This window comes from Amborella trichopoda, chromosome 8, assembly GCF_054954075.1.
Source record: "Amborella trichopoda isolate Santa Cruz 75 chromosome 8, AtrichopodaSantaCruz75HAP2 v2.0, whole genome shotgun sequence".
In the NCBI taxonomy this organism is placed as follows: Eukaryota; Viridiplantae; Streptophyta; class Magnoliopsida; order Amborellales; family Amborellaceae; genus Amborella; species Amborella trichopoda.
Window position 1 is genome coordinate 34,523,930 of NC_142343.1, and position 25,334 is coordinate 34,549,263.

The window sequence follows — 25,334 nt, forward strand, 5'->3', positions numbered from 1 at the left end:
ATCCAACCAAAATAAAACAACCAGCTCTACCTCACTCAAGCCCATATTTGAAGAAACAACCTTTTTAATAGATATTACTATTGATGATAAACATATCCATATAGACCTCTATATCTCCAAAATCATCTTAATCCTTCCAATGGAAACAAAACTCAAGAATGGTATCAAAACGTTCTCATGGAAACAGGTTCTATATCTCTTGTACATTTCTTTAATCCTACTACTAAAGTTATATCTTACTCTAAGATACAGATAAAGAAAATATTATCGTATGATGATTGGGGATGTACCCCAACCCAAGGAAAAAAGATGCAAGCACAATAATATCAATACAAATCTTATAGATATACAGAATATATGGATGTTTGGCACAAAATATTTGCTTATCAAAATATGAATAATTCTCATACATGGTATATTTAATTTAAGATGCCTATTCTTGAACGATTCTCGATTCCCGAGTTGGTTCAGATATTGGTTCTTAATATGGGGGTCAAGAACCCAAATATTACCTGATGCATTCCAAACTGCTCAGGCTAAATTTGCTGAATATAATACTATAGATACTGATATTGATTATCGTTTATATTTCATGGCAATACATCAAATACCGTGGATCCTCAAATGGGAATATGAAATATCAAAAAAATACCAGTAATAATTATGAATATATCCCTCGATTGGGAAAACGAATATTTGTTAAATGGTGGGATGTATTCAACATGGACCCGAATTCAATTAGGCTGAAACGAATCCCTCCTTCTCCTACCAAATATCAGACTGATAATACTCCTGAATTTGACCTAAATAAATTCTCTGAATATATCAGACAAATGAGAAAGCAAAATCTAAGAGCTACAAAAGAAGAATTTGAAACCCAATTACTAAGAATTATTGAAGAAGAAGCTTCAGATGCTACCTCTCAGCCTGAACCTATAGAAGAAGAATTCAGTCAAAGGCCCGAATAAAAGCCCGGATAAATCCTGTACGTAATCTCTGCTGCCGCCAACACATCTTGTGCATAATCCCCGCTATCGCCAAATACAAAGATTCCCTACTATCGTTTCAAAACCAAAGTTCAACTCAGTAGAAAGATTCTCTGCAACAAACGCTACTCCTGCAACCTCAAAAGAAAAGATGCTACCACTAGAACACGGCGAAAGACGAAGCGCCACCTCAAAAGATGCCACCAGAATATGACAAAAGACGAATATTAAAGATTGCCACAGTACAAGAAAACGACAAAAGAAGATGCCGCCGACCGACAAAAGACACTGTGCAAAATTCCTTTGCTTGTTACTTTTAGCTTTATGTCACGTCCAGCTTTCTTTTCTATCTTACTTTACATCACATCATCTCTTTCTTTATGTCTTCTCTTTTTACTTTACATCACATCACCACTTCTCTTTTTATCTTCGCGAATCTTCCCACCTCAGGTTCTTTGCATCCGTTTTATCTTCCTGAGCCTCAAATCTTCCACCTCCGCTACCACATGTCACTTCCCTGAGCCTCGAATCTTCCACCTCAGCTACTTCAGTCATCTATAAAAACCCTTAAAGCCTTCATTCGAAAGTAGGTCGAAATCTCCCTCTCTGCGATCTCTTCTCGAAAAAACCCTTCTCTCTTCCTCACTTACTCAACAGCTTTTCTTGAAAGTTTTGCCGACTTCTCTTCCTTGAGGCAAGCTCTTATTGAGTAAGATCTTTTCATACGCCTATTTATATTTCTTTCTATTCGTATGATGTCCACAGATATGTATAAGTGTATGTAAGAACTTTTCATATTTTTTGTTTATACGATGAATACAGATGTGTGATTGTAATTTGCATAAAGTACCTTCGTTCTGTCCGGACGAATGGACACTCTTTTCCAGTTACTGCATTTGTAAATTGTAAGTGATTTGATATGAACTTTGTGGGATAAAATTTGTTTATATGCAGTTCAAATTAATTTTTAGTGTAAAAATTCAAGATAGTATTCATACTACTTGGATTATAATCGATATCTCTGTTATTTCTTTTATTATCATTCTGTGTTGCTTCCTATATTATACTGTGCTTTTACGTTCTCTACTAGATTATACTACAGTATTTTCAATGATTTTAAGATAAAATTAGATAAAAGTAAAAAAAAAAAAACTTGTCATCGTGTCGAAAATACATGCAATAGGTTCAGAGTTTACACATTACACATGTAAATGAAAAAGATATCTTACATCAAAACACAATTATAAAGCAATTATATTAAGGCCACACACATGTGGCTAATAACAAGGTTCTATATACAACAACACGTGCACGCTATTGTCTCTCCAACCATAAGATCTCTTCGTTCCCTTCTCTTACATCAAATCCTCTTTTCCTTGTCTAGGACACGCCTAACACTACTACTTCCACTTGGTTTTGACTTAGTCTCCATACAAATGTCTTAATTATTTGAACAATTCATGTCATGAATTCTCCAATAAAAGCATTGTATTATATGCTTGAGATATTTTAGGGATTGTTTACCTTTGATACAAAGTGGTCACAATTACTTACAATCATTCAATTTGAAATTTGATAGCTTGGATGTGTCACCAAATTCAAGAAAATTTCTTTTGAAGTTTAAGCTTGATCAATGGAATAATTGCAGCCACCCAATTTCACATTTAATGGTAAAGATTTATGTGACAGCCTTGTACCAAAGATAAATGGTTTTATTCTATTCTTTTCTTTTTTTTTTTCTTTTTTTGAGCATTCACACAAGCTTTTCATTCATCTCCAAATAAAATTACAATAAATACAAGAGAATAATAGAGAATTAGAAAAAATTGACAATCAAATAAACATGGTTACACTACTTTTGGCTAGACAGTCTGCTTCCTCATTGGCCTCCCTATAGCAATGCCGGATCTCAACCTATTGTGATGAGAGAATATCCTTAATTTCATGAAATAAAGGTCTTTATCTCTATGGGATATTAAAAGTTCCATTACTCAAACCTATCACATTTGGTGAGTCTTCTTCAATAATCTTTCTACCTTCCATCTAGACAACAATTTGATGCTTTCTAATAGCCCCCGAGCTTATGCCTCATTGGCCATAGAATGACCACATGAACCAGAAAGCATACATAGAATATGGCCCAAGCTATTTCTAATTATCCCCCCAAAACCTGTAGGTCCAAGATTACCAAAATTACTACCATCAAAATTCAATTTGATTGAATTTAATGGAGGCAGAAGCCAAGTAGCATGCATACGACTGATATCAACATAACCTATGGTTGCTACTGCTAAAGGATTAATAATGGTCATGCTCTTAGGAGTGGAGCCACTATCTTTATATGTCGTAAACCAGTCCATTGCTATAGCCATAATGTTTAATTTAAGAATAGGAAGCTCTGTGGCAATCCCATCGAACACTCTTCTATTCCTCTATTACCATACGCCTCATAGCACACTAACCCAAACAGATCTCCATAAAATTGTACCCACTTTTGGGATACTTGGGTGGTCTCATTCTATTCTTTCGCATAAAGAAATGATGCCATCTTTTATATGAGAATTTGGACGGATTTTTCATATTTTAATCCCCAATCAATTTCGCAAGATTTTCTTTAGATATTTTGAGATCGCTTTTGAGCTTTTTATTTTTTATTTATTGAAGTTTTTTGAGATTTTTCTTAAAACGTCGCCATTCTAAGTCGGTCCCTAATGAATTATATTTCTCGTGTATTATATAATGAACTTGGAGAGATGCATTCTCTATTAGTTTACCTATGTTTTTGTCCCAATTTCAAAAAGCACACGTGCCATGACAGGCCAAGGGTGCAGCAATTAAAAAGTAAAGTGCATCTTCAAATAGTATTGAGAAATGTAGTTTCAATACTGAAAATCTTTGTGGTAAACTTAAAATATACTTTCATCTTCAATTATAAAATTTAAAGCTTCAAAAGTATGGTAGATCAAGCAAATCTATGAAAACTTGAAAATTAACGGTCCAAAAATACGTAACGAGATGCACTATTTCTAAAAGTTGAAATCCATTTATTTGTCATGCCCATGCATCATGATGTCGAAATGATCAATTTGAAGATATTTGTGCATCAAAACAACAACTTTTAGTAAAATGTTTTAGGTGGGCTCTAATTTGATTGTTTAGAGCCTCAGCTCTATATAAACTTTTTCCTTAATAAGTTAGAAATTGTTGAAAAGATAGTTTTCAATTTTTTCGCTATCTCAAAATTAATGTACTTTTTTGGGGTGGAAAAAATTTGGACGCCGTTAGCATGCGGCCAGCCTGCATACTGTAGAAGTGCGAGCTTGGCAATAATTATATTTTTAAAATATAATTTGATCTTAATTTTTGGAGAATATATGATGGATATCATGAATATGAAAAAATAAATAAATTTTTAAAGCTAGAAATAATAATTATATTAAGAAAACATTTAGACTGTTAGTTACAATTGTTTTCAGATGGACTACCTATTTGCATCCATCTTTAAGATGAATGCTTTATACCTCTGGACTGCATACTGTAGAAATACGATCCAACCCGCATGAAATAATTGCTCAAATTTTTCCTATGGGACATATTGATATATTCAAGTGCTAATATCTCACTCTAAATAGGATATTGACATTTAGAAACACAAACATCTCGTTAGGCCACCATGTGAAATTTTGTATATTTGAATACCAATATATCACTGGCACTATGGTTTGTCAAATGACATTGGTATATTCAAATATTACTATATCTCATCTCTATTCTCCGTGAAATATTAATACTTTTGAACACCAATATCTCATGAATAAATTACCCCGATGAGATATTAGTATTCTCAAACACTAATATCTCTTAATCACCCATGTGATAGGAGTATTTACAAAACCCCAATATACCACACGGTGTTCATCAATATTTCACATAAATCTTCTATATATAAAGCAGGTAATCTTCTATATGTAAAGTATGAGATAGCTCGTGGTTTATGTGGCCATCAAGAATTGCCTCACACATTCACACACAAATGGTGTTATAAAGATTTATTTGTTATCTAGACAATTTAGTTCTTTTTAAGTTAAAAAAAAAAATCTACTCACATTTTGAGGGAACTTAATGAGAGATAATAAGAAACACCAGAAAATCTATAGTATAACTAATATGATTATGAAAATGTCCATTTATCAGATTTTCCCTCAAGTACACACTATATTTGCTTTCAGGAATTTAAAATTTACACCTTTTTTTTTCTTCTAAATACTCATGTGATTTAATAGAGAACAGTTAAATTTTAGATCTATAAAATAATGATAAGCTATTTTTTTTAATTGGGATTAAGTGTATAATATGCTCCTCAAGAGGTATTTTAAATATGGAAAAAATTTATATAAGGTTGCAACCTTAAAATGTAGAATTACAGATGCACCTCAAAAATCCATCGGAAAAAGTTGTTTTAATGTTGAAAAACTCTCTAATTAATCATCTCGACATCGATATGTATGAATATGAAAAAAAAAAAAAAATTGAGTCTCAAAAATAGTGCATCTTGCAACACATTGTCTAGACTGTCCATTTTCACGATTTTCATATTTTATAGATCCACTTGATTTTAATTATTTTTAAAGTTTAAACTTTTATAATTACATATGAAAATAGGTTTTCAGATAATCTTAATAATTTTTCACGGGAAAAATATATGTCATGATAAAATTTGGAGGTGCGCATTATTTAACGTTGTAACTTTTTAGAAACCACACCCTTCAATTAATACTACGTGGATGCAAGACCACTTTTACATACCCATTAAATTCATCATAAATGATACTTTTGACCTTTTCTAAAGTAACCAATTATTTATATAAAAAATTAATTATTTATATAAAAAATAAGGGTGCGGTTTGTATAGAGCCCAGGCTCTAAATAATCAAATTAGAGGCCTAAATTCAAATAGTATCGAGAAATGTTTTAATATTGAAAATATTTGTGAAAGCCTTAAAATATATTTTTATCTTTTTTTATAAAGTTTAAAGCTTAAAAAATAGTGTAGATCGATAGATCTATCAAAACTTGAAAATCTTGAAAATTGACGGTTCAAAAATGCGTTACAAAATACACTATTTCAAAACTTGAAATACATTGTTTTTTCTTATGTTCATGCATCTTGATGTCGAGATGATCAATTTGAGGATATTTGGGCATCAAAAAAATCTCTTCTATTGAAATTTTTGAGGTAGGTTCAAATTTGATTGTTTAGAGCCTCGGCTCTATATAAACTTTTCCCAAAAAAATAATATAACCCCTTTAGATAGAGAGGGTGAGGTTTGTAGAGTGCTGAGGCTCCAAACAATCAAACTAGAGGCCACTTTCAAATAGTGTTGAGAAATATGGTTTCAATACTGAAAAGTTGTGTGATAGCTTTAAATTATATTTTCATCTTTTGTACATAGATAGCCGTATCGAGATAACAATCTACTATTGATGGGGATAGGTTTACGAAATGGAGGATAAGGTTCCAACACTTTCCTTCGAATCTCGATGGTAGATCTAATGAATGAATGACTCACTTCTCTCACCCTACGAATTTCCTTAGATCAATGGTATAGATTTGATCTCATTAAAGATGACAAACCCAGAGACATAAGAAATTATACATATGGGCTCTCTCTCCCATAATTCTCTACACCTCACCTCTTCTCTCTTCTCTCTATAAGCTCTTTTTAAAAGGTTACTAAGGGGGTACACCCCAAACAAGGAAGTTCTCTCCCTCTCTTTCATAAAAAGGTAGATCAAGGGGGCATGTCTCACCTAGATGATTTCTCTCTCTCTCTCTCTCTCTCTCTCTCTCTCTCTCTCACACACACACACACACACACACACATCTCTCTAAGGTTGAGCTAAGGGGATTTAAGGTTGGCTACTTTAGAACTTTGGTTGGATTGAGATATGTTTTTGAGAGAGTTTTGCCATACTTAGTAGAATTAAGAGGCCGATCATTGATCCCGAGTACCATTGTGGGGTGTAATAAGCCCGGTTGAGGTAATCTCCAGCAAAATTACTTGCTTTATTGTATTTCTATGTTGTGCTCTTTATTCTCATAAAGCAATGTGTTAAATTTTTATTTATTGAATAAATAAGTTGTTTTAAATTGTACCAAGTTATAACTGATTTTATTTGTTTATATATTTCAAGAGTCATTTTATTTGTAATTGGATATTATAAGTGATCTTGCCAGTGTAAGAAAAAAAATTTAAATTTATATACACCGTGATTTATCACGTAGTCCACTTTTCATTGGTATCAGAGCTATATCTACTTGCTATCATATTTCTTTTATTTCACTATTTTTGGTGAGTTGGGAATGAGATGTAAGAAAACCAATGACCTTTATGGTCAAGTGAAACACCTCTGGAAGAATTATTGCCATATTCAAATATCGAAAAAGCACTCTGCAGAATGTGGTATTTTGCGTTGTTTTAAAGCAGTGATATGAAGAAGATAATGAGGTACTTATTTATTTCATACTTCAATGATATTATGTGGTTTTTAGAGTAGGATCTAGTTGTAAAATTTCCGTGGGAGATTTTGGGAGTTATGAACTCATTATTGAGAGGTGTCAGTTCTAACCTTGTAAAATCTTGGAATTGTCTAATGAGCTCCATAGATTTTTTTTTTACCAATCAAATGATTTTAGTTTTAGATAAAATTTGATTGTAACTCATCAAATTGAGCTTATTTTTAAACAAATATAATTTCATGAAGAAAACCCTTGTGGTTTGAAAGAAATAGTCTTTTTATTAAAGGGTGCATAAGTGTTGTCTTCTACAACGAAAATTGTTTCATTGACTTGGACGTCATGATTTTATCTTCATTCTTAACATATGTTTTAAGGCCCACACTAAGTTTCTAGACTGAAATTTTGAGTCTAGTTTATAATAAAAATTATTTGAGAGAAATATCCATAAAAAATAAGGAATAAAATTTTTTTATTACAGAGAGGTCATCCTGAATTTATGCAGTTTGATGCGTTTTATTGATATGTGAATATCCATATTTGTCAAGCATACTTAACAAAGTGATATGAGGCTTGCAGAAAGATATGTGTTATTTTTTTGTATCTACTTACAAACAAAAAAAGTTTGAAAAGAAAACTCCTTGTGAGTGGAGAGAAAAGATAATTTTACTAGATAATATTCATCTTAGAATTCTGCAGTATGATATATTTTATAATGTGAATATCACTTATTTATTTCTCTGAAAAAAAATATTTGGGATTTACACTATAATGTTACGCTTTGGTTTTGGGTCTAGTTTTCAACATAAAATATTTCAGAAAAAATTCCTTTGTGAATTACGACAAACAATTATTTTATTGAGAGGTGCACAACCTGATTTTCTGTTGTGAAAACTGTATTTTGACGTGATATTACTAAGTCGTAAACTCATTAAATGTATGATTTAGGGATGGAACTACGAACTATTTTGTATTTTTTAGGCTATTTCAATACTCCAAAAGTTTCAGAGACAAACTCTTTATGAGTTGAGAGATATCATATTTTTATCATGGGATGCTCGTCTTCTATTATGTAATAAATTAACACATATTTGTATTCCTCATAATGGAAGAATTTTTAAGGCTCATTCAAAAGTTTTATAGTGTACCCTGAGTATGATTCATACTTAAAACTTTAGAGATAATTAATACAAAGTTGATGAGATATGATATTCTATGTGAAGAGTGCTCAATCCGGGAATTACAAAAAGAATAAAAAATACAATACCTATAAAAAAAATATTGGTTCTATTCGCAATGATGCAATATGTAGAGAGCCTAAGTAGCAATATAGAAACCCATAGATAAGTAGGAATATCAAGATTGTTACTTTTAGTGTGATGATATGAAGAATAATACTTCTTTATATATGTAAGACGGCCAAAAAGGTGGATGCTTCATCGACATGTAAAAGATGATGACCAAGTGCTTTTTTATTAGTTGTGTACACTTCCAAGATCACAAAAGTTCGTCAAGCAAAGAATCAAGAAAGCCCAAGTACCATACTATATAATTTTGAAGTATGAAATATGTCTTACATTACATGGTAAGGTCATATAGGGAAAGAAGATTCAGTAACTCTTTTACTTTCATGTTTTATATTTTTATTATTATTATATTTTGGTTGTTTGTTTATGAATATGAATGAAGTGTATGGACATTAGGGAATAAACACTAACAAGTTTGAAAGAGTAAATTTTTTTAATACACTGTGTTTTAATACCTTTTTGTGCTTGTATCAACCACTTAAGGTAATGATACACATGGAGATGTGGTTTGATCAAGGACAATCAGCCTAAGTATGAAACACAAGAGATGAGTATGACTCATTCAAATATGTAAGTACGAACGAAGTGTTTGGAACCCGGTCTTAGTCGCCATCCTCCCAATAATGTCCAGTAATATGATGTGTTGCCTATGATGATAATCTCATGATAAAGTCTTCATAGTTACCAATAATAAGTATTTTGTTAGGTTTTGATAACCATTATTTATTCATGTTTTATTTTGGATAAAATTATGAGATGGACTTTATGATTTGTTTTTGTGGGTATAAACATGACTTGGTAAGTAATTAAAGGTGAATGCAGTAAAATGATTTATGAAGAGTAATCGTGTATTTTAAAATTAAATTGGATTATTTGTGAAAAACCGAAGTTTGTCGATATGGTTTAAGAAAAACCCATAGTCTTGCGAGGTCAACTAAGTGTTTAAGAAAAATCGTTTCAAACACCATGCTACTTTCTAACTGTTGTTTGTGAAAATGTATCAAGTCAAGAGTTTTTTATATAAAGAAAAACATTGGGTCTTGAAAGTATTTTACGTACATGTGAGGAAGTGCTATTTTTTTATGTACTGTTTTTAAATACCTATATGTCTTAACTCATGTTTCATAGTACCGATTATATGACATGTCTTTGAGTTCTTTAGAATCCTCGATTACCTAAGACCATGAAACATAAGAAATGGCATAAGAAGGCCATCTCGGTAGGCATCCTTGATACCTGCTGTGTGGATTAGATAATTTGGTTTGTTTGTGTTTACTATCAAGAAGACTAGTGTGGTTGAACTTTTGTGGTTTAGGAAGGTATTGCATATTGTGAAACCAACGGGCATTAAATGTTTTTTTTTTTTTTGCGTAAGACTTGTTATTCTACCTTATGACATATGCATAAGAATGTTGAGAATATATATGTTATATGTGCTGTAATTGAGTAGGAGCAGCTACAGTCCCACGGTTCTTTAGCTGATTGGATATTCAGATATACAAGTACTTGTTATACATCATTTTTTAGGTACTTGTACCCTCGAGTCAGATAATGAGAGAGCTAATAACAACCTAGTCATGTTGGTACCTGAGACACCGCCAGATCATGGAAACACTGCAAAATAAGCCTAAACCTGGGCAACCTCTGAAAAAATACTAGAACGGCTTCAAAAAGCATGAAATTGGTATTTTGGGATGCCTGATGGACACTCACAAAGTTTAGTCAAATTCCGATAGTTTTGATCTGATCAAGACGATCAGTTCTCAAATCCAGTTCATATCATGCTGAAAAGGGGCTTTATAATTACATCCATATTTTCGATGCTTCAAAATAGTATCAGACCTTTTATGACCATTATGGGCCCAAAATACCATAAAAGGGTAGGTTTTACTCTATTTCAGTGTACCTTAGGTCAACCAGTTTCCATTTATGAAAATTGTGTTTTCACATATCAGGATGATTTTCAAATGCTCATAACTCGCTCATTTTGACATATGGCACGTGTCGTGACATGGCCTGAGTTCCCTACCCCCTCTTACATGCAACTCTCCTCTCTTATTTTCTCTCTCAAATTCTCTCTCTCTTACACGTAAGGCATGTTAACATATGGATATGAATATGTATCATACTGATGCATATCACTACAGATATCCATCTGTATTGATACATATCTCTTGATCATAATAGGATATGTATCATACTGATACATATCAGTATGGATATATATTTCTTGATAATATTAGTTAGTGTCTATCTATAACCATTGGTATTTATCTTTAACTGTTATTGGCCATATATTTATACGGAGTCTTGTATATTCTTGATTAATCAATTTAATAGAGTTTTCTGTAGTATTATGAAATAATCTTCTATGGGGGCCTAAGGTCTAAATATATATAAATACAGTTTCTAACATGGTATCAAAGCTAGATCTATTCCGTCTTTGCCCGAGGTATCAATTTCGTCTTTGCTTGAGTTTTTTTTTTAGATCAATGCTTCGCAGATCATTATTCTTTTTCTTGTGGCCGATTGGAGTTCTCTGCTATTGGTTTCCCAATCGTTGACTTCTTCGGTAAATTAGTGTAGAGATCATTACCTTTTGTTTCCTCCCGCCAGATCTGAAGTCGTTGTAGCCTATTTGCACAGCCTATCCGCATCAAGACCTCAGATTTGTTTCGAAAAGTTTCATGTCGTCTTCTCCTCAAATCGAGGCCTCGGATTCGTGACAAAAATGTGGATTCATGGAATGTCATAATTTCGAGCGTTGCAATGGTCTTGGTGCAAAGGCAATGGATTGCTTTTGTAATATAAAAAGCTTAGGTATCAAACCCGACGATATCACTTTCATAGGCATTCAAGGTTGGTGAAAGAGGTGAATGTTTCTACTGTGTTGCATGACGGAAGATTACAATATTACGCCCAAAATCGAGCAGTATGGGTGCATGGTTGATCTTCTAAGCCATGTTGGCCTCTTAATCAAGGCACAACAGTTAATAGAGAGCATGCCCATGAAGCCAGACACTATCGTTTGAGGAGCTTTGCTTGGTGCATGTAAGTTTCATGGTGATCTTGAGCTTGGAGAAAAGGTAGTGAACCGTGTGCTTGAGTTGGAACCTAGAGATGTTGCTACCTATGTGTTGATTTTGAACGTATATACAGGGGCAGGGAGATGGAGAGAGGTCAAGAAGGTGAGAAAGACAATGAGAGAGAAAGGGATCAAGATTTTGCCAGGTTGGAGTTCAATAGAAGTTGAGGGAATAGTTCACCAATTCTTAACAGGCGATAGATCTCATTCTAGAGATTTATGCCATGTTAGAAAAGATTATTAGCAGATTGAGATTGAAAGGGCACTCACCAAATACTAAGAACATGGAGAAAGAAATGCATTGTGTTACTATAGCGAGAAGTTGGTCATTGCTTTTGGTTTTATCGCTACAAGAAGTTGCGAAAAGATTTATATTGTGAAAAACCTTCATATATGTGGAGATTGCCATTCGGCCATGAAAGCGACCTCTAGGATCTTTTGATAAGGAAATTATTATTAGAGATCGAGTGCGATTCCACCACTTCACAGATGGTTCTTGCTCGTGCATGGATTATTGGTGATCCATGAAGTCAAATGCTGATTTTTCGTTGGCTCTTCCAAGTGCTTCATGTTTAATGATCGAATTTCTCTATCTTGGTTGATGATCAAGTTTCGGTTTCTTGATCATGTTTAATGATTGAGCTTTTCGTTACTCAATCCTATTAGATGATGGAGTTTTTTGTTACTCCATCATGTTTGATGATCGCGTTTTTTATTACTCGATCATGTTTAATGATCTTGTTTTCTATTATTCGATCTTGTTTATCGATCGAGTTTTTCGTTACTCGATCTTAAATGTTCCAAAGGCCTGTTGGTCTGCTGTTGATCGCGTATTTCGTTACTTGATCCCGGATGTTCTTAAGGCCGTCTATTAGTGAGGTTTGCCGTTTTTCTATGCTTGTTGAGGTTTGTCGCTTTTTTGTGCTTGTTGTTCAAGCAATCTGCGTTTGTTGTTCAAGTAATCTGAGTATAGAGACCACTGCTTCTATCGATTACCCCATGAACCTAATGACCTGAAGATCCAAATTTTTCCTTTATGCAATTTATTGTTCAAACAAAGCATCTTTAGTTTGAGGGAAGGTGTTAATGTATGGATCTGGATATGTATCATACTGATACATATCAATACAGATATCTATTTGTATGGATACATATCTCTTGATAAGAATAGGATATGTATCATACTGATATATATCAGTATAGATATGCATCTGTATGGATACATAGCTCTTGATAAGATTAGGTAGTGTCTATCCATAACTATTGGTATTTATCTTTAACTGTTACTGGATGTATATTTATACGGAGTCTTGTATATTTTTTATTAATCAATTTAATAGAGTTCTCTGCGGTATTATGAAATAATCTTCTATGGGGGCCTAAGGCCCAAATATATAGAAATATAGTTTCTAAGAAGGCCCATCCTCCTCCACCTCCCAACTCTTATCTGCCCTTATCCCCTTTTCTCTCCATCCGCGCCCTTATCCCTTGACTCCCTATCTGCCCCTTTTATCTCCCATTTTCCACACACACACCCTTATCCCTTAACTCCCTATCTGCCCTTTTTATCTCTTATTTTTCACGCACACACCCTTATCCCTTAACTCCCTATCCGCCTTTTTATCTCCCCTTTTCCCTATTCGTCCTTTTTATCTTCCCTTTTTTACGCACACACCCTTATCAGTCAACTCCCTATTCGCTTTTTATTTCCTCTTTTTCATGCACACGTACAGCCTCCCCTCACATCTCCTTTTCCCCTATTTATCTCCCCTTTCATATACGCTAAGGCCACTACAACCAGAGGCCTTGTCTATCCACCTTTTTGCTTCCCTTTCCTATCCTCTTTTACACACAACTCTTCTCTCCTATTTTCTCTCTCAAATTCTCTCTCTTACACTAAGGCACATCCTCTTACACCTCCCTTAACTCCTATCCACCCTTATCCCCGTTTCTCTCCATCTGTGCTCTTATCCCTTAACTCCATATCAGTCATTTTTATCTCCCTTTTTTCACACACATATACACCCAGGGTCACACCTGAGCGTGCCTCGGCATCCCCCTCATGTCTCCCTTTCCTTTGCCCCTTTTTATCTCCCCTTTTTCACACATATGTATGCTCAGGGCCGCACCTGATCGTGGCCCGGGCTTCCCCCTCACATCTCCCTTTCATTTGCCCCTTTTTATCTCCCCTTGCCAGGGGCCGAGGCTGCGGCCCCGTCAACTTCACTGCATTTCCCATTCCCTCGTTCCCTTATTGCTTCATACGCAATTTTCCCCATTCCCTCTTCCTTCACGTCTCCCTTTCCTTTGCCCCTTTTTATCTCCCCTTGCCCAGGGCTGCAGCAACCCGCGGCCCTGGCTTTCTCCTTTCGTCTTGCTTTTCTTCCCTATCCTTTCATAAACTAGAGTCGCATCGTGTGTCAAGTGCTGCAACAACCTGCGGCCCCCGACTTTCTCCTCTTGTCTTGCTTCTCTTCCCTATCCTCTCATAATCCAGAGTCGCGCCTAAGGGCGGTTCCAGCACCCTTTCATGCCATCTTTTTCTCCCCCTCTCCTTATCTCTTATTTGCTGATAAACCCGGAGCCGCACCTAAGGGTGGCTTCAGCAAACCTTTACACAACTCTTTTCTCCCCCTCTCAGTCTCTTAAATCTCTTTCTATCTCCTACACGTACTTATCTCCCTCTCTCTCTCTCTCTCCTCCACACAACTCTTTTCTCCCCCTTTTTCTCTCAAACTCTCTCTCTTACATGCACTTCTCAACTCTCTCCTTATAAACCTCTCAACCCAACCTCTCTCCCTAAATTTTTTCCCCTTTTCACTCCAAATCTCATCCCCTCTTTATCTATTACCCCACATTTCTCTCCTCTTTTCTCTCTCATACCTCCTCCCTCTCTTTCTTGCAAATACTTCTCTCTCTCTCAAATATTTCTCTCCTTCAACGCCACCTTTCTCAACTCTTTTCACTCTCAAATCTTTCTCTCTCCCTTACACGTCTACTTCCCCCTCTCTTAAACTTCTCTCTCTCTCACACTCACACACTCATACTCATGCACACACTCTCACTCATACACTCTCACAAGCACACACACTCACACTTACACACTCTCACATCACACACTCACACTTTTACTCTCATTCACATTCTCACAATCACATACTCTCACTCACACACTTGCATCACATGCTCTCACACACACACACACTCTCACACACACCCTTACACTCACACACTCTCACTTACACGTTCCACTCACACTCTCACTCACACCCTCACATCACACACTTTCTCTTACACATCCCACTCATACTCACGTTACATACTCTTTTTGTCTACCACACACTCCTGTCTCTACTCTCTTACACACCCCTTTCATACATTTCCATCTGTACTTCACCTATCTAAACCTACACTTTTTTAAACACACCTCTATCTACCCTCAATCCCTCCAGTCCTTAGTTTAGACTCCAAATTTACCATATTACCAATAGGAGGAAACCCCAAAAAGTATACCTTAAAGGTTATTTTCAGTGTGTGGATCCAAGTGCTGCACAAAGAAACAAGGGAACTAAATTTAAACCCCGTTGTAAGAATAGTAGGAGGGTTTTCAAAATGATCTAAGATGATGAATCGCCCGGACGCATCCCCCGAACTCAAAATGGCAAAGTAGGTGCTCGAGCCCTTCTTTGTCGATTAAATCTTTTTCTTTGTTGGTTCCTATCCATACTATAATCACACACACGCGTGTGGGAGTCGCAGTTGTTTGAGAAGGGATTTCTCCAACCGAGTCACCCATATTCGGGCCGACCCGATATTATAATATACATGTACTCTATAATGTTGGGTGTGTAGTGTTGGTTGCATAACTACAAAAGGGAGCAACTTGATTGAAGAACTCCTTTGAGCCTTTGAAAATACGACCCCATGTGATGAAGGTATGTGACGAACTTCTGTGATAACATGTTCATGATTTGTGATGTGACATGAAAGATAGACTATGACCACGTGTAGGATGAGATCCGAGTATCAAAGAAAAAGAGTCATTGCCTCCATAAATCGTCTGTAAAAAGATTGATGGTGAAAGCTATGATTAATGTAATAAGAGAGAATAAATGAAAAATGCTTGAGAGGGAGATTGTAATTGGGGGGATGAGAATGTGAGGAAGAGAGATTGTATAAGCATTTTATATAGTGAAACATAAACTCAATGGGAGTGCGGTCCTCTTGTAGACCATACTAGGAAAATGCTATTTGCCGATACGTAGACTTGGCTCAACGTGCTAGGCCAATCGAGTTGAAAAATCCAAGGTACTTGAGCATAGAGTTAAACCGATAAGGGTTCAGTGGGTCATCCCTTGATGAGGTTGGAGTTGCCTGGATAAGGAAGCTGAGCGATTGTGTGGCCCTTGTGTGTGATAGTGGGCCTTTAGAGACTATGTCAAAGCTTCATCCCTGAACCATCACACGATATGTACATATATAGTCGTATCAACATATCAATCCACTATTGAAGGTGAAGCATGTACATGTGCAAGAGATGACCCCTATGCACTATGGAGCCATGGTTGTATAATGGTCTGAGGAACCATGAATTTGTCTCTAGGGTAGAACATGTAATCCATAGACTAGGATTACGTCTCCTAGCCTATTGGCTGACTTTGGTGGCTTAATCATAAACGTTTGTTGTGGAATGTGGGTCATGTGAATCGCTGAGTTAGTTTGAGAAAGCTAGTGTGGATCGTAGTTAACAGTTGAAGCTAGAGTGCTCCGATATATTTATGATTTCTAGACCTATATGGATCCAATTCCCATCAAAGTTAATTAGATTTAATTAATTTTATAATATATAATTTTTAGAATAATTGTTTGAATTTTTGTGATTATCTTGATATTTTTATTTTTATTATTTGGATTTATAATATAAGAGAAATCAATTTTCAATGTTTTAAATAACTAAAGAGAAATAAGTTCTATTTTTTAATTCTAAAAATCAATTTAAATATTTACTAAAAATATGAAGGACCCACATTATATGGTATGGGGGCCCATTTAATCACATGATAGAATTGGGTGGGGCTCATTTGGGGCCACCTAGGGTGGCAGGCCCTACTCATAGGAGTTTGCTTACTAAATGTTGTGAAAAGCCTTTATGCTAGTTGGTTTTTTATTTTGTATAAAGCATTCATGCATTAAGAATCAATATAATGAAATTTAGTATGTTTGTGAATCAAAATACGATGATTGATCAAAAATTAAATGAATAAGGAATGAATATTCATTAAAAGAGAAAGTATGATTATATTTTCTTTAGTTAAATATTTGATGGGAATAAGTTTAGGAAATGGAAAGTAAGACTAACATTTTTTTTTTAACCTTGATGTTGGATCTAAAGAATAGATGACTCACATCTCTTACCCTACAAGTCTCTTCAGATCAATGGTGTAAATTTGATTTTACTAAAGATGACAAATCCTAAGGCATAGAAAATATATAACTATGGCCCTCCCTCCCATAATTATCTACATCTCTCTTCTTTTCTTTTCTCTCTTTAAGCTCTTTCTCTCTCTCTCTTTAGAAGGTTACTAAGCGAGGGCATGCTCCAAGTAAGGTTGTTCTTCTCTCTCTCTTCTCTCTCTCTCTCTCTCTCATCGAAAGATAGAATAAGGGGGCATACCCCATCTCTCATCTCTCTAAGGTTAAGTCAAGGGGGCTCAAGGTAGGTTAACGCATTAAGGCCTTAGTCCTTTGGTTCTACATTGAGATCCATATGCTTTTGAGAAGGTTTTTTCGTACTTAGTAGAATCAATAGACCGATCATTGATCTTGAGCACCATTAGAAGGAGAAAACTCGGTTTGGGGTGTAATAAACCTGGTTGAGGTAATCTTCTACAATTTTACTTGCTTTATTTTATTTCTATATTATACTCTTCTATTCCTATAAAGCAATGTGTCAAGTTTTTATTATTAAATAAATAAGTTGTTTTTAAGTGGTAGCAAGTGAAAACCAATTTTATTCGTTTATTTACTTCAAGAATGATTTTATTTGTAATTGAACATTATAAGCGATCTTGCTGGTGTAAGAAAATAAAATTAGATTTATATACACCGTGCTTTATCACATGGTCCACCTTTAACAAGTAATACAATCATATTAAGCATTTATTAATAGATCTTTAGAAAGAGGTAGTATACCACTAAAAGATTTTCAAAAGAAGTACATTATGAAGATAAAATAAAGCAGGTGGTAGAAATCAAACATGAATGTAGCATTGCTAAACGTTAGCTGCTAACCCAAAATCCAATTCCTACTTTCATATGAGTTAAACAACATAAATGTATCTTTGAGATTGCATTCATATTCTATCCAAACAAAACAAAACATTGGCGAAATCTATTTTTATAAAGAAGAATATATATCACATAAAATAAATGAGCAAGCTTTCTATGCTTCCTCTATTGCATAAAACTTATATACTTTCTCTTATCCAACCGTCCATTTTGAATGGGCGGTTGAGATGGCCCCAATTACAATGTCATGTATCTGCACTATTTATTTTTAATTTTTTTTAACAAAATATTTTGATACACAAAATTTGGGAATTCAATCCTCTCTTAAACTTGTACTTGTAAAAAAATATTAAAAAAAAATTCTCAATAAAATTAAATAACCAAAATACCCTTGAAAGTTTCAAGAGGTATTTTGGTTATTATATTTTAAAGAAAAATTCTTTTTAATATTTATTTTAAGTGCGCCCCATTGAGAAGATGACACTTACCAAATTTTCTATTCATATAATATTTTAATATTTATTTTAAGTGTGCCCCATTGAGAAGATGACACTTACCAAATTTTATATTCATACGATTATTGGAAAAAAAATGTAAAATAAAATACTTTAAAACACCGGATCTAAGATCAAACGGGCAGTAACTCATTTGATCTAAATTGAACGGTTTGATATGAGAAATTATATATCTTCTCAATGGAGAAGTATAGAAACCTTTTCCATCCCGAAATAAATTTTTCCAAAAATATATTCCAGGATTAAAATAGGAGTGCGAGAGCGGGACTTGTATTTGGTAAAACCCGAAAGATGACTACTCCCTCCCCAAGTTTGCATCTTTAGATATAGAGATATGACGCACACACGTGCGCATTTGAAGTAGTTGATAGACACGAGTAAGTAGGTGCGGGATTTAGTAGGGTATGGCCGGTATTCTCTAAAATCTTAGGGGTAGCTTTATGCCATATTTGACTGATATCATTGAAGGGTTTTATAAGTTTGAATAAGATGACGAATGTGTTTTGTCACCTTCACCGAGGCTCCAGGGGCAAGATTGCCATTTCTTAGTCTTCTAGAACTATTTGAATAAATTAAAAGTTTATACTTTTCTAGAAAATATCTTCCAAGAAGTTCAGTGTTAAAACTGTTTACAAAGATGTTCATGTGGCCTCCAATGAGCTAAATGTGACAAAAGTTAAAACCCTGTCTCTAGCTTGTATCTGTTGCTAAAATTTGTCTGGCTCTTAAAAAGTTGTGATAGATTTTCACTTAAGCATAACACTCTTCTATTACTTAATTATTTTTAGAGGAATTTATAGATGCCCAAAATCAACTTTTCAGATAACCTATTTTCAATATTTTTTTCTCTCATACTCGAAATCCCAACACTGTTTTTTTTGTATCTTTTTCAGCAAAAAAATCAATAAATTTAATACAAAAGTTCCCTTGCCCTCGTTTTGCACAAACAAAAATTAGACATATGTCACCTTTTTAATTTCTTTGTGAAAGATAAAAGATCTTCGAATCCGTATGGGCTTGCTACCTTAGTAAGCTTGAGTATCTTCGAGTTTGGTGTCCAATTTGAAGATCTTAATAAAAAACAAAAAAAATAAAAAAAAATTATTTATAAAATATTTTGTGTTCTATCATTTTGACAAATATTGAAAAGTATTTTTGGCTATGGATATTTATTTAGAATAAGTATTTTTATATTTTTCTTTCTTTTTAGATTATAAAATTTTTTTAACCTCATTTTTAGATTTTTTTAATTTTATTTTAAATATATATTTCTTATTTTTAGGATGTTATTTGATTTTTTTTAACGCTGTTACTGCTACAGTATACGGGCCGGTTACTCGCATTTGGGCCTAAGTTACTCGGTTTGGGCATGGACCGAGTACGCTCTTTGGCATTGGCCAAGTACTCGACCGAGTGGCTGCTACGAACACGCGGACAAATATCGCCCCGCGAAAGAGAGTAGCATTATTAGTGGGTCTCTTGAAAGGCGTTTATGAGGGTTTCTATCCTCTGCCCCAGATTATGATGTGTATTAAATCCCAAAGAGTGAGGATGCCTAAAAAATCAGGAGCTAATTTCAAAAAACAAATGTTGCAATCGGGTCGGGTCAACCTGCCTGTCTCCCAGAACTGGGTTAACAGATCAATCCGAACCGAGCCCGGATCTAGGTTGAGGTGTTGGACCGGGCGAGTTTGGTATGCGTCTTAACTGGTCAAGTAGAGCTGAGTTTAATCCAATCAATATATGTAAGTTAAATAATATATGCAACGAAGACACGTGGAAGAGAAAAATATGGTATGTCACCTAGGCCAGTGGCAGAGATTGTTACTCACGGACGGAGATTGCTTGTCACCGAGCCCTTTTTCTTCTTATTTTCTTACTCCGTTCGTTTTTTATTTTGGCCCGGCCCAATCCATCCCTATTATGGCGACAAGAACTAGGCCAGGCCGGCGGAGTCGACTGCCACCCTTAACGAAGTAGGGCAAATTCCGGGCCGAAAATAGAGCAATCAGCTGATTACTTGGAAAGGGAGCCAAGTAAAAAACCCCCGCAAGTTTGTATTATAATTAAAGGCCATAAGAAAAAACTATTTGTATTATAAAGTCTATAACAAAAAAGTAAAAAATTAGAGGAAGAAGCCGCCGCCTTCTCTCTCTCTCTAGAGTCTCTCTCTTTCTCTCTGCGGCAAGGACCGCGTTGCTTCCAGTCGGTCATTCAGTCAGTCAAAACCACGAGCTTTGACTGCAAATGCCCCTCCAAAACCAAAACTATATCCTTCCCTTCCCTTCCCTGTCTACTCTCTCTAAGCAGCCTCCGCCTCTCTCTCTCTCTCTCTCTTTCTCCTTTTAAAGCACCTCAACCACAACCATTAGCCTTCTCTCTAACGCTGCTCAATTATTCTCTGTATCTCTCTTTCCACCTTTTACTTCCGTGTTCTTCATTTCCTCTTCCGAGAATCATTTCTCCCTCATTAATCCACAATTGCTTCGAAACCCATCTTTTTTTATTACCCAATTCTCCGCTAATGGCCATGCCTGAGCCATTAGAGACTCCTTCATCGAGCCATAATCCGTTCTCTTCGTTATTCTGGAACCAACAAGACATGGATGTTTCTCACTCCTCTTTTTCTGACCTTTTGGCTGGAGATTTCAATATCGGATCTCCAGAGAGGAGGATTCCGGCATCTTCTCGGCCAATTCCGAGTGGAAGTTTTGCCGAGAGATTCATGGCAAGGAGAGAAGGTGGAATTCCGAGGTTTAAAACAAATCCGCCGCCGTCTTTGCCCCTTAGCAATTCTTCTTCTCCTTCGCCTTCTCCATCTCCTTCGTCTTATCTTTCGATACCATCCGGTTTGAGCCCTGCTACGCTTTTGGATTCCCCTGTTTTGCTCTCTGGCTCTAATGTAAGTGCTCCTCTCTCTCTCTCTCTCTCTCTCTCTCTCTCTCTCGCTCTCTTGCCTCAATTATGTCTGATAATTCTTTTTCGGGGCTTCTTTATGGTTTGTTCTATTCTGGTTTTTGGTCTGAATTCTTTGTAATTGTGGATTTGTGTCGGTGCTTTTGGTGGTTCTTTCTCGCTCAAGAAATTCGACCAACTTTTGTTTTCCTTTCGGAACGCTTTTCTTCTTTTCATGGCTCTCTTTTCTCCTTTTTACAAATAAAGGCGTTATTTTTTTTTGACCTGTTTGTTATGATCTATTGGTTTGTTTTCCTAAATATTTTTAAAATTATTTGATGTTTGTATTCACTCACTCTTTATCTAGATCTTAGAGTTTAAAATCTAATCTGAGAACTTTGTTTCTTTCTCAAACCTTTGCCTTTTGATAATTGGTCTACTTATCTATTCCATTGTCACTCTGAACTCTTTTCTATTCCTATCTTTTTAGTTATTTTTCAATAATTTTTTTTTGATTTGTTCTTTTGAAAGAAAAATTTCTTCTTGAATACTGAGAAAATAATCAAACTTTTTGTTTCTTTATTTTGTGAAATTGTTTCGGATTTTCTTGGTTACACTTATAATTTCCATGTGTTTTTGCAGGTGTTGCAATCTCCGACGACTGGTAGTTTTCCTGCTCATTTGTACAATTGGAATGGAAATTCAGTTTCTAATTCTAATGGAGCTTTTAGCAACAAACAGAATGTCAAGCGAGAGGAAGGAAATTACTCAGATTTCACTTTTCAACCACATACCAGACCAGCTACTATGGTATGCTGCTTCTCCTCTTTTGATTCGCAGCTAGAGAGAGAGAGAGAGAGAGAGAGAGAGAGAGAGAGAGAGAGAGAGTGTATTTTATGTTTTCTTCGTTTTAGGTGTTTGGGTTTCCTGTGTTTCCCCTGTTTCCCATTTATATATATCATTGGGTTTGATTTCATAGGCTAATTAAACATTTTCCTTAACTTTTCATTCGATTTATTTCTTTGGGTTCCTCTCTCTCTCTCCACTTATGGTTCCTAACTCTATTCTCCAAACTCCAGGATCAGGGAATGAAATCAGAGTCACGACCATGGAGCTACAGCCAACCAAACAAGGAATCAGAGAGAACCCCATTAAAGCCTGAAACTCTGGCTCCAATTCAACAAAATCACTCTCAAATCCCAACTCTTGAACCCTCTGAATTCCACTCCGACTCGAGCCAAGCTTTACAACAAGTTATAAGAGACCACAGAAGGTCAGATGATGGTTACAATTGGAGAAAATATGGCCAAAAACAAGTTAAAGGAAGTGAGAACCCAAGAAGCTACTACAAATGCACCTATCCAAATTGCCCAACAAAGAAGAAGGTTGAAAGGTCCTTAGATGGCCAAATTACTGAGATTGTTTACAAAGGAAGCCATAACCATCCAAAGCCTCAATCTACAAGACGAAATGGATCGTTATCTCAAACCACTGGTCCGACTATTGGGGGTGCGCCATCTATGAATATAGAAGGTGGGTTAGTGAGAGAGAGCAATGTGGCGATGATAAAAGGTGAGATGTTAGAGCGAGAGAAATCCTCATCCAATTCTGTTCTTACTGAACTCTCAGATCCTTCTTTTGCGGGGCGTGGAACACCAGTGGAGTCGGGCACGCCGGAGAACTCTTCAATTTCGGGTGGCGATGATGAGTTTGAAGGTGGGTCTCGATTGAACCAATCAATTGGTGATGAGATGGATGATGAGGAGCCCGACGCCAAACGATGGTGAACGTCCTGATCTCAGCTCATAAATCGCTGAAACTAACAGATTTCGATTCTTTTTATTTTTAATCAAGAGTTTATTTATGCTGATTTGAGTTTTGTCATAATTTGAATCAGTTAAAGAGAGCATTGGTTCTGATTTTGATGAGTTAGAAAGGCAATTGATTTCCTTTCAATGTTCAAACAAAGAGAATGAGAGTGAATTGAGTTGTTCTTGGCCTCTTTAGTTAGTTTTGTTTTGTCTGTTTTGACTTTCTTAATGAATTGCTTGACTTAGAAAAATGCTTTTCCTTTCAGGAGGAGAGAGAATGAGTATGAGGGTGTTTCGGCGCCCGGTAGTCGGACTGTGAGGGAGCCTCGGGTTGTCGTTCAAACAACAAGCGACATCGATATTCTTGACGATGGCTACAGGTGGAGAAAGTATGGACAGAAGGTAGTGAAGGGGAATCCAAATCCAAGGTTAGTTCCCTGTACTTCTTATCTTCTATTGAAATTCTGATCTTGCTAGTAGGTTTGAAAGTACCTTACTTTTCATTCCATCACAAATCATATTTGAAAAAGATAAAGTGAAAGGTCAAGGGATTCGCTTGATGGTCTAGCATTTGAATACCTTTGTTGTATTGCTTGATATTTGGTTTCTCTGTCTGTCATGCTACTTTGGGATTTGATCTCTATAATCTGGGTTATGCTCTAAATAACAAACTTTTGAGCCTCTATTGGATTTTCCTACATGAAACTACATTTCCTTTTCTACATTTAGTTGATCTGGTTCCTCTGTTCTCATTCTAGTTGTTATTCGATTTCTGCAATGTGGGTAATGCTGGGAACTTTCAAAGCAGGATCTATTGAACTCCTATACCCATTAGTCTTTCTCGGCCAAACAGCCCTCCCTTCATCTCTCTCTCCCCAATCCCAAGGTCTACCGTGTGGGTCATGCTCTAAGCTTCCGAATTGTGAAAATGCATGAAATTACGAACCCCCCAATACTTTCTCTCCCCTACACCGCCCTCTCCCCTCCGCATACATTTTTTCATGATTTCTTTCTCTATCTCATATTAATTTAAGCTTATGATAAACAGGAGCTACTACAAGTGCACCAATGTGGGTTGCCCTGTAAGGAAACATGTAGAGAGAGCTTCCCATGACACGAGAGCTGTGATCACAACTTATGAAGGGAAACATAATCACGATGTTCCGGCTGCTCGAGGAAGCAACAGTGTAGTCAATAGGCCTTCAACAGGGAACGTTATTCAACCCACCATTAGGCCTTCAGCAACTTTTAGACCCAACAACTCAATGCCATCAAATAATATGTATGGCCAAGCTCCATTCACTCTAGAGATGTTACAAAACCAAGAAAATCGAGGTTTTCCTTCGGGATACGGAAGTTTGGCACCATCTTCGTTCATGGGGAGGATTCAAGAGTTAGAGAGGGGATTTCAGAAGGCTAAGGAGGAGCCCAAAGAGGAATTGTACTTGGATGATGGCATGTTGCGCTGAGATTGGTTTCTAATGACTGGGGGTTTTATTATCCTATGTAAATTGATGTGCTTTAGGTGTATATTTTCAGGTGACATGGCGGGGTAATTCAATTTTTTCATTGCTTTTTTGCATTATGTTTTTGAGGCCTCTGCAGCTTGAAGAGAGGCCTGTAGTTTTAGGGCACAGGAAAGAAAGTCATACATTCCAGTTAATCATAATATAATTCATGCGTTTTCTTCTCATGAGGTTCTGTAAAATGATAAATATTTATCTCAAAATGGGGGAAATGAATGAGTACTACGCCGAAGTGGCCTCTCTCTCTCTCTGAACATGTTTTATATGCAAGTTTCCAGTCAAAAGTTGATTAAAGGTTCTGTAAACCTGGTAATCAGAATGAACCCACCAGTTGGGTCCACCGGTTCGCACAATTCGGGCCCGCTGAACTTGTAGACTTAGGTTTGGCTAAAAGTTTAGCACCT

General features: G+C 35.7%; 1 protein-coding gene across 3 annotated transcripts; it reads left to right on the forward strand.

The window, feature by feature from the left end:
- The first annotated feature begins 20,787 nt into the window (after positions 1-20,787).
- On the forward strand, positions 20,788-25,097 carry LOC18423499 (putative WRKY transcription factor 26). Of its 3 annotated transcripts, XM_006828100.4 has the most exons (6): positions 20,788-21,600; positions 22,236-22,403; positions 22,673-23,126; positions 23,223-23,376; positions 23,671-23,832; positions 24,453-25,097. In XM_006828100.4, exons 1-6 carry the CDS (start codon positions 21,223-21,225, stop codon positions 24,871-24,873), a joined length of 1,737 nt encoding a protein of 578 aa, XP_006828163.1. In that variant the 5' UTR covers positions 20,788-21,222; the 3' UTR covers positions 24,874-25,097. The 3 variants fall into 3 exon arrangements, 2 of the variants coding, with proteins under 2 accessions (XP_006828163.1, XP_011627110.1); XR_016061072.1 differs by lacking the exon at positions 23,223-23,376 and having other exon boundaries at positions 20,811-21,600; positions 22,673-23,165; XM_011628808.3 differs by having other exon boundaries at positions 20,811-21,600; positions 22,673-23,376.
- Positions 25,098-25,334: the final 237 nt, after the last annotated feature.